The sequence below is a fragment of the Portunus trituberculatus genome, chromosome 16 (assembly GCF_017591435.1).
Source record: "Portunus trituberculatus isolate SZX2019 chromosome 16, ASM1759143v1, whole genome shotgun sequence".
NCBI classification, from domain to species: domain Eukaryota; kingdom Metazoa; phylum Arthropoda; class Malacostraca; order Decapoda; family Portunidae; genus Portunus; species Portunus trituberculatus.
Window position 1 is genome coordinate 15,696,470 of NC_059270.1, and position 10,742 is coordinate 15,707,211.

The 10,742-nt window shown below is 44.1% G+C and overlaps 1 protein-coding gene across 6 annotated transcripts in view; it reads left to right on the plus strand.

The window, feature by feature from the left end:
• Window positions 1-10,742, plus strand: part of LOC123504608 (cytosolic carboxypeptidase Nna1-like) — a 116,346-nt gene that overhangs the window by 84,149 nt on the left and 21,455 nt on the right. For all 6 annotated transcript variants that reach the window (XM_045255276.1, XM_045255274.1, XM_045255273.1 and 3 more), the window contains 4 exons: window positions 5,440-5,592; window positions 6,094-6,216; window positions 7,668-7,786; window positions 8,384-8,530. In XM_045255276.1, the coding sequence (XP_045111211.1) occupies window positions 5,545-5,592; window positions 6,094-6,216; window positions 7,668-7,786; window positions 8,384-8,530 (437 nt within the window). In that variant the 5' untranslated portion in view covers window positions 5,440-5,544. The remainder of the gene's footprint in view (window positions 1-5,439; window positions 5,593-6,093; window positions 6,217-7,667; window positions 7,787-8,383; window positions 8,531-10,742) is intronic.

Here is a 10,742-nt window from a genome sequence, read left to right on the forward strand (position 1 = left end):
AAATTAACAGTTATGAATGACTGAACTCGTTCTACTTGGTGATTAATGGATTTAGGGAGGCGGTGGCGTAGTGGATAAGGTGCTGAGAGAGGGATCGGACAGACGTCCATGCGTAGGTTCGAATCCCACCACGTACAGCCTTAAACACTGCCATTTGTCGAGTGATTTAAAGTTACCTACATATCACCATGATACCCAGTTTGTAAGTGGTTACACCCATGATGAGCTTGGGTGGTAATATGGGCCCTAATTTGGGTATCACTATGAATAAAATTGCCTGCGCCACTAATGGGCGGAAGCTGAACACAGCTTCCCACACACTCTTCAAGTGGGCCTACAGGCGCTATAGGCTTTAATGTAAAAAAAAAAAAAAAAAAAATGGATGCTATTGATTAGTCCATAAGGAGATGTGCGTCTTATTTTCTTATTGAGAGAGAGAGAGAGAGAGAGAGAGAGAGAGAGAGAGAGAGAGAGAGAGAGAGAGAGAGAGAGAGAGAGAGATTTCTGACATTATCACTTGTACACATGTTCGTAATGTCGAAACAGTGGAATTTTACCAGTCACTTGGTATTCCATTGCGCTCCTTGTACGTGGAAGAGTCGTTTCGATACTGCATTTGCGTTACCATGTATTGCTTGTGCAACATTTGTATACATATATATATATATATATATATATATATATATATATATATATATATATATATATATATATATATATATATATATATATATATATATATATATATATATATATATATATATATATATATATATATATATATATATCAGTCAATCAATCAATCATGGTGGGCATACACCTGGGGGTGCGTCACCTCACCTATCCTATGGCGTCACTTGAGCCGGTCACGCCTCGTGAGTCTCCATGCAGGTTCCCTTCCCATGCCATACCGCCGCAGTACAGTGGAACCATGCGTGCTTTGGGGTTTGAGGGGTCTCCAAGCGCACGGGTTCGAATCCTGTCCACGGTCTGAGTGTAAGTTTGGCTTCCTCACGCAACGCAACGGTTTCCTAGCGGCGGGCTTTGAGATAGAAGTTACCCCAAAAAAGTATCCCCTTTAGCACATAATTTCCCGTTTAAAGCTCAAATGGTATAGTATAGAAAAAAAAGTATTTCTCAGCAAGAGGCATCGATTTGCCTCAGCCATGAGTTCTGTGGCCGTCCCTTTGGCTTCCTCCATGCTGGGTTATCCCTTTCGGACACAACTCGATTGGCATCCTGGTAGTGTGCCACATACCCATATGGTAATGGTAATCGACCTTGAATTAGTCTCACAGAACAATCGTTGATTTGACACAAAGTCATACCAGTGGTACCCCATGATCCTGCGAAGGCATCTAGTACCAAAGACATCAATTCGCCTCTTCAGAACGATGTTCAGCGTCCATGTCTCACAACCATAGAGTAAGACAGGGATCACCAGCGACTTAAAAGATCCAAACCTTCGTCCGTCTGCACAGGTACCGACAGCACCAAATACTCGTGTTGAGCGAGTCCATAACGAGTGCATAACGACGGTAGGTGAAGTTTTCCGAGATCTCAATGTCCTCACCACACGCATGGACTGACTATACTGTTTCATCCATTAAGCTTCCAGACACATGAACCTTGGTCTTGGGCCAGTAAAGCTGGAGTCCCAAGGGCTTTGACTCCTCGTGCAGTGCCTCTAGAGCCATTACCAGAACCTCCAGTGATTCAGCAAAGATTATTGCATCATCGGCAAAAACAAGATCTGTAATCTCAGTATTGCTGACAGATGCTCCACAGTCACTTTGGTCTACAACTCTGCCTAGTACCCAGTCCAGGCAAGAGTTGAAAAGTAAAAGAGTGAGCACACATCCCTGCCACACTCCCGTATTCACAAGAAAGAAGCTGGACACGCACCCTCCACACTTTACAGCTCTCACAGTCCCGGAGTAGAGGCAAATTGATAGACCAATAATCCTTGCAAGAATCCCACAGAGACGCAGAAGATCCCAGTGTCTCTCAATACACTGAATCAAACGCCTTCTTGAGATCAACATAGGCTGCAAGTATCTCAGCTTCTCAAAGTACTCAGCCCAATGAGCCATTTGATCATCTGCATCCGATACAAGAAGACCATCTGCTATTCTGATAAGGCTCGCCTGAGATATACTATAGACTTGGAACGGAGTTTTTTTCAGGGCTCAATAGGCAGGTCGGAGGTCATTAACATTTAAATGATACTCTACACCCTCAGCGAGACCCCTGACATACCTCTCCTTTTCTCTCTCAGGAGAGCTCTAGTCCTACGTGACAGAGAACATGTACTGGTTGCGGTTCCCAGCAAGTCTGGCAGCGCGACTTTCCTCAATACTGTCCAGCATCTCTACTGAGGCGAAGCCACTCCATGACCTTGGGCGTTCCCCAATGCACTCCCTGACAGCCTCAAGAGCCTCACGTTTTAAGTTATCTCATAGCTCTACCGGGTCCTCAAGGGTGTCAAACACCTCAAACCAATTCCAGACTGTCACTGCATACTCCTGGGCACATGTTAAATCCTTCAGTTTCACATCTTGAAGGCTTTCTGGACTTGACATGAAGCTTGAGTGTAACAACAAGCCTGGGATTAATTGCAAAGAACTCGACACTCTGAAAAACCCTGCAGTTCTAGAGGATCCTCCAACGAGTACTAACAAGGATATGGTCGATCTCCTTCGCTACTCTTCCGATATTTCTATACCAAATCCAGCGGTGTAGCGCTGGTTTCTGATACCAGGAACCTGCAATTCTCAATCTTCTGAATTTTGCAAGATTCAGAAGGTAAGAGCTGTTGTCGTTCTTGGTACCAGAGCCATGGGGACCAACACGTAGCTCGTAGCCGGCTCTCTCAGTGCATGTGACAACATTAAAGTCGCCCAAGCCTTTAATGCTGTCACATGCACTGTGATTTCCCCTAGGTAGGTTTCTGTGGTCTCCTAGGGGGCCACAGAAACCTATCTACGGGTCTGCGGGACAGGGAATTGAACATATGACAGTTTATTTATATGATTCATGACTACACAATGCCTTAATCAATATGTCCAGCTTTTTTTTTCAAATTTTTCCCTGGCTAGTTGTATCTCAAATTGTTGTGATTATTTGTATAGTGTAATATGATGGTTATATTTGTTTACAACATTGTTTTTGGGGTGGCGTAACATGATGCAATAACTACAGAGTAGTGCGTTGCCAGAGCTCAGCGTGGGAGCTGTATACATTCTGCCATCGACTGTTGCTGACTGAACACATGCATGGCATGACTGGCTGTCCTTGTGGATTGTAATTTTTCCCATAATATGGTTTAACTTGTTCGTTTGCTTGTTTTTCATTTGACCACACTATGATACTGAAACTGGGGAACACGTATGTAGGCCTTCACCTTCAAGAGTTTTCTTTTTTTTTTTTCCAGAGTGATGTTTACCTGTCTCTTAGGAAAATAGACAAATATGTTATTAGACCATCCACATCAAAACAAGAAGTACTGCCAAACAAACAGTGTGCTGAGCTAAACCTGAGTTACATACAAATGTAAAACGACTATATCCTATCTAACCCAGTCGCAAGGTGTCCCCTGAATAGATAAGTGGATGTAAGAAGTCCACAAAGCTTGAAAGGTTGAGAAACCCCGGTTTAGAGATTGTTACCTTTAACCCCCCTTCAACACCATAACGTGTTTCCATATTCACTCAGCTTACTAATTGGTGATTTTATACAGCTTCGGAAACTTATGTGGGGATTAAAATAGTAACGACTCTAGTCATTAATCTTCTGATCTCCATAGACCCTTCCTAGTGTCAATAAAATGGTCTAATCCTACACAATTCTCAAGATAGAAATGTGTCCCAGTATTGAGGGGGCAAATACGCCTTTTTTTTTTCTCTCTTCTTAGTTTCTCCCCTAGCCAAAAACCACCTAGTATTAATAACGCACTCGAAGATTTTCCAGGGAAAAATGAAGAGAGAATTAATCTCAGAGAAAGCGCATACCTTCTACCTGGGCTTACCTGCACTTGACTCCCCACCATTGTGTTTAGGCTAATGATAATGACGATGAGAAGGGGGTGGAAGAGAAGGATTACCTGAGATAACAGATAGTGACAGACTTGCTGGTACTGAGGAGGTTGTTCGGTGATGTATGATAATCGTACACTTGGTAATGACGAGGAACTATGTGTCAAGAGGATGAGGAGGAGAAGGGGGGAATAGTGGAGGAGGATAAGAACCACCAGAGGATAAATACCACTGTGGAGGTAAGAGAGAAAAAAAAAGCTAATGAGGAGGAGGAAGAGAAGGGTTACATAAGATTACACAGGATTTCAAGGAGCAACACAGGTTTTTGCGACGCTGTTTGAGTTCAGTATTTTAGCGAAAATTATGATATATTTGATAAATTCCTCCTCAACATCCATACCTCTCGCTAGAGCTACCTGGAAAAGAAGTGATACCATAATGTGACGTAACAAAAATAGTAGTTTGGAATTCATGAAGACAGTGAGAAAATAAGATTGGTATTAAATCTATAAGGAAATTAGGAAATGATAAGGAGAAGGATAGAAATAAGGAAAATAAATGACACCATAACATGATAGTGAAAATGCTAATACAGAACTTATGAAGAAAGTAATAAAAAAAATTAACCTCATGGAACTTATAAGGAAAGTTAGAGATAAGCAAATAACCTGCAGGTACTTTTGTTTCTAAAGGATGGATTGTATACTGATTATGTGCTGTACTCATAGGCGTGGACACAACTTAGGGTGATACAGCTGCCTTATCCGGTGATTCATAGTAGCCAGCAGTCGCTCAGGCTCCAACTCCTGTTAATGCACTTTGTCAACGTCCTCTCCTTTGTATGGATTGGAAGACATTGTACTTACCCCTTGCACCAATTATTGCTCGTGCCTTGAATAGCGAAAAAAAAAGATCACAAACATCAGTCACGAGGATGAATGATTCACAATCGGTCAGACTTTGTGTGTGTGTGTGTGTGTGTGTGTGTGTGTGTGTGTGTGTGTGTGTGTGTGTGTGTGTGTGTGTTAACATCGTACCTACAGCATGGCATAATGACAGATAAGGAAAATGTAGCGTAGGTAAAGGCACATTGTGGATGTTTGGAGATGTTCGGCTGCTTCGTCTAGTACCTCACTCAAGAGAGGAAAGAAAAAAGGAGGGAAGAAGGGAATAGAAAGAGAAGAAAGTAAAGGAGGTAGGTGATAATATTGCAAAGATATAATGAACGAAATGCTTCTTTCTTTAAAGTGTTATTTCTTTTAGGGACGGCAGCCTTGCTTGGCACTTTCTAATGAGGCAGGAGAAGTAAAAGGAGGAAGAGTGGGAAAAGAAATGAGAGGAATAAGAATCCTGTAGCAGGTTAATGACACTGAGATGTAATGGACGCAATGCTTCCTTCTCTCAGGTTATTGAGGAGAAGGTGCGTCACTTGGAGGACTGGCCTGTGTATCCTGAGGAATTCTATGAGCCAACGGGCACCGAGCTGCGTCCTCAGCCTGTCGGTGACGAGATGGGGCGCGTCGTGTACCAGTACTACCCCACCAGCTCCGTCAACTACGTGAGTCTCTCCAGCTAAGTGCATGAAGAATTTCTGCTTTCCATGCCCTTTCCTCCCATGTATTGCTATTCCCCAACCCAAATGCTTATGATCTTACATTTCTATTCTATGATATAAGTTTAAACTCAGTCCCACACAATAAGAGATTCGAAGGGAGATAGAATCACGTGCACATCATTTCCTATTTTTTTTTTTTTTTTACTCTTGATATGTTCTGTAGACAATGTGTATATCTAAAAATGTCTAGATATCTTTTATCCTGAAGCAAGTACTAAGAGTATTAGGAATCGTTGGACGTAAGCTTTTGCGCTTGTCGTGCTTTCTCAGCCCTTTCATTCTCAGTCAAAGTAAATTCCAGAATGATGAGGTGCTTTTGACTCTGCTGTACGCACTGTTACTTTGCATATTTATTGTGGCAATCTCTTCATTTATTCATTGCCTCATACAGCAATTGTTGTGCTCGAACGAGTCTTTAATTTTCTTCCCCTGCTCTGCTTGCAGTTCTCTCGTTCGTGTGTCGGCGGGAACAAATACTTGAACGAGGACGTCCGCCCGCCACTGGAGGACGAGAACGATACCACTCTGCAATTCGAGTCCCGCTTCGAGTGTGGTAACTTGGGCAAGGTAAGCCTTGCGTATGGGCTTTGGTCTCCTACTCCTCCTCCTCTTTCTCCACCAACATTTTTCCTTCTTCTCCACTTTCTGTTTCTCCGACTCCTCTTCCTCCACCTTCTTTACCACCACCTCCTCTTCCCTGCTCCTCTTCCCTCCTTCCCTTCTTTCTTCTCCTCCTCCTCCTCCTCCTCCTCCTCCTCCTCCTCCTCCTCCTCCTCCTCCTCCTCCTCCTCCTCCTCCTTCCCTCCTCCTTCTCCTCCTCCTCCTCCTCCTCCTCCTCCTCCTCCTCCTCCTCCTCCTCCTCCTCCTCCTCCTCCTCCTCCTCCTCCTCTTCCTCCTCCTCCTCCTCCTCCTTCCAGCTTCTTTTTCTTCTCTTCCACCTCCTTCCTCTTTCCTTCCTCCATTCTCTTCACCTCCTCCAACTCCGACTGCTCCTTCTCAATCTTTTCTTCCCTCTCAGTATCTTCCTCCTCCTTATTTCTTTCCTTCTTTTTTTCTTTCCCCTCCCTCCTTCTCCTCCTTTTCCTTCAGCTCGTCATCCTCCTCCTTCTCCTTCTACTCCTTTCCATGTCCTTGTTTTCCTTTTACGAATTGTTTTCAGGGCGATGTAAGACTACAGGGTCATGGCTTCTCCTCATCCCTCCCTAGAAGACAAGCTAACCCTCCCTGTGGAGAATAAAGTCCCTATATATCTATTTCATCTTCTCTTGAGTAAAGAAACACCTGTTTATTAGTATGCGGGCCGCCTCTCCTCAGTTAGTGCTCCCTCGTGTTGGTGCTCCCACCGTAACCTCCTGACTGCTGCTGGCCATGCTATGCCCTGCCTGCTTCAGTCATTGTGTAGGAAATGTAAAATGGTGAGACGTTTCTTATACTTGCAATGCTGTATGATCTTTTTCCTTCTTTGCGTTCTTGTTCTTTGAATATATAAAAAAGCTTTCATATACTGTACATGCACTGAAATACCTGTTGGTGTTACTGATAAGCTTATGATTTTGCAAAGATCATCGAATTGCCTTTTTTTTTGTAGAAAGGGAAGATATCAGTCGGCGCTCTACTTGAGATGCATTACTAGTGCTCTTGCATAGCTAAAGAACTTATGGAATAGGATCTGGACAAGCTGCATAGACGGAGTTAGAATAGAGTTAGCGTTAAGTAGACTTTAAATAGCGCTTGTTATGGAGAGAAGCGACGACTGGAGGTGGAGGGGAGTAGAGAACGAGAAACTTAAATTTTGACTTCTATATGATACGAAAATAATATGCCAATATAATCATACTCAATTTAAGAGTGAGGAAATTTGAGTTATTGATATGTAGGCTACAGCCTAAGGGAAGAGTGAGAGTAGTGAGTGTTGAGTGATGTAAATGGCGGAGTATATGATGTGCGAATGGTTTTGGGTGTGCGGGTCCTGGTGTGTGAGGGTCGTGGTGACGCCGCCGCTGTGTGTGTGCCTCCAGGCCGTGCAGGTGTCCGAGTGCTACTACGAGCTACATCTGCGGGCGGACATGTACACCTCGAGACATACCCAGTGGTTCTACTTCGCCGTGTCCAACACCAGGAAGGACATTACTTACAGGTGACGCCGATACCCGTCTGAGCACCAACGTTTTCTTCTATCACTGTCTGTCTCTCTCACTGTAGTCTCTTTAAAATTATCTCTTAATTCTGTCCTCATCTCATTGTATTGCTGTCACTTGTCCATCACGAAATGTTCCACGCATGCACAGCCTCTCACCGCCTTTCCCTCCCTAACTCAGCCCTGCAGCAGCAGCGCCCGTGTGAAGCCACTTATATGATTCACTTCACGAACGCCACCAACTTTCTTGATAGTTTCTGACCATCTTACCACCAGCTCTCCTTCGTCTCCTTTCCAGATTTTTTTTTCTTTCCACCCTCCCTGCACAGCAAGGTAATTGCGCGGCGGCAGCATCGTGAACTGCTTGGTGAGGAACACACGCCGTCACCGATACTTCCGTTGTAGTCTAGTCCTCATGACGGTGTTTTATGGTTAAGCTCGTCTTTTCTCTTGCTTCTCTTTGTGATCATGTTTTCGTTTCATATATCCCTAGAGTTTCCAAGAGCGATGGCATCCGCATAATGACATCATCGATTATGCGATTTCATTAGAGCTCACTTTGATGGGGTGTTATCTCAAGCCCTATCTGTCTCTCAGGTTTTCAATTGTGAACCTAACGAAGGGCGACAGTCTCTACAATCACGGGATGCGACCGCTCATGTACTCTCGCAAAGAAGGAGACCTGCACGGAGTTGGCTGGCGGCGGTGTGCTACTAACATCGTCTACTTCAAGAACCACGACAGGTAAGTGCTTGCGCTGTCTAGTATCATTGCCATTATGTTACCTGGAAAATCTTGTCATGATTAATCACCAGGCACGAAAACCAATAAGGTTAGCGCCCCGCCCTTTTACCAGTGTGTTGCCCGTGTCCAGTAAGAAGAAATTAGGAAATCAGTTTAGCAAGAAATTTTAAATTGAGCATCCGGCTTTGATCTGGTATAGCCTCCACGATCTGTGTTTACCCGCCATCAAGACCTTGACCTAAGACAAGGTAGTCGTGCCACCACATGGACGTGTGTAAGTTAGTTGGTTTGTTAGAGACGCATCACATGACTTCCTTGACATTCTGACAATTTTGCCATGCTTAATGAGAGACAATGAGTGGATACAGACACACCTACAAGGTAGTGTTGAGCACAGTGTTTGTTTCCCAGCACAGTGCTGTGCCTCCCACCTCATCCCTCCCGTGCCTCCCGTCTGGGGTCCAGACGGCCTGATCGATCCGTCCAGGCACCTTCCGCGCGTGCCACCGAGTGCCGCTGAGTCGCTCTGACAGGCTCAGCTATCACTGCTGGGATAACTTGTAATTGTTGCCTGCAAAAGACATTCCTGGAAGTTATTATCATCATAATGACATATATTAATGCAATATTATATTGAAGCAGGGATAGAAAAGAATTAAAATGATATTTAGAAATCACCAGAAAATGCTAACTCCCATTGGTTGACTGCGAGAGAAAATAAATGCTCTGAAACCCGTGGCGTATTCCAGGAAGTCACTTAAGAAGCTGAAAAGGAGGACGTGGTAGGTTAGGGTTTTTTTTTTTTTTTGTGTGTGTGTGTGTGTGTGTGTGTGTGTGTGTGTGTGTGTGTGTGTGTGTGTGTTAGCCTTCAGCTTATTCTCGATGGAAAAGTGTGAGTAAATAAGGGTGTTCCTGGAATTCCCGTGTTTGAGCATGGACGCATAAAAGTTTCAGGAGAAGGAGGCGGAAGTACAGAAGAGCAGGTTGTGAGACTGGTTGCTCAAGTTTCCGAGAAGAATGAAGGGAGAGAGGCGAGAGACGAGGAGAGCCGTACAAGTGTGATGGGGAGTGAAGAGAGGCGACTCTGGTGATCTTTGAGATGGTTGGTCTCTCAAAGCGCAAGACCTATTCTTAACCCTCGTAACACTGCCAACGTACTTATCTACGCACCCTCTTTAAAAACCGTGCCACGTAATACCATCGACCCAAACATAAAGCTCGTATGAGTGAGTGATACATTGATACATCGCTTGCCACAAGAGCTTTTAATTATAAAGTTTAAATGTCGTTTGTAAGACAGGTTCGTGTATCTAGATCCTAATAAAAGGCTTCATACTTTATTCCCTGCCTTCTCTAACTACAGGCATTTTTTGCGGGAATTAACAAGACTAGATTAAACAATACATGAATTACTACCATGCATGGAAGTAAATACAATATGCTTACACATTATTTTCACAAAGTTGGATGCTCCATTAAGGAAAAAGTGAGATTACAAGGCATGAGAAGGAGATATATTTTAGATAACGAAAACAGTCATAAAAATTAAGCCTTGACGCAGTAACACACACACACACACACACACACACACACACACACACACACACACACACACACACACACACACACACACACACACACACACACACACACACACACACACACGGCCCGGTAGCTCAGTGGTTAGAGCGCTGGCTTCACAAGCCAGATGACCGGGGTTCGATTCCCCGGCCGGGTGGAGATATTTGGGTGTGTTTCCTTTCACGTGTAGCCCCTGTTCACCTAGCAGTGAGTAGGTACGGGATGTAAATCGAGGAGTTGTGACCTTGTTGTCCCGGTGTGTGGTGTGTGCCTGGTCTGATCAGACCTATCCCAAGATCGGAAATAATGAGCTCTGAGCTCGTTCCGTAGGGTAACGTCTGGCTATCTCGTCAGAGACTGCAGCAGATCAAACAGTGAATTACACACGTCAGCATAAGAAAAAACAAAAACAAATAAAAGAAACAACAGAGACAACAAACGTATGGAAAAAGAAACACACACACACACACACACACACACACACACACACACACACACACACAGAATTCTATATACTTGTCTGGTTAACTTATCAGAGAGAGCCATGGGAGGGACACCACGTCTGCTTGTGTCTGGTTAGTCTTAATTCCTTTGTGTATGGAGCGGGAGAGAGGGAATTTGTACCGTCAGA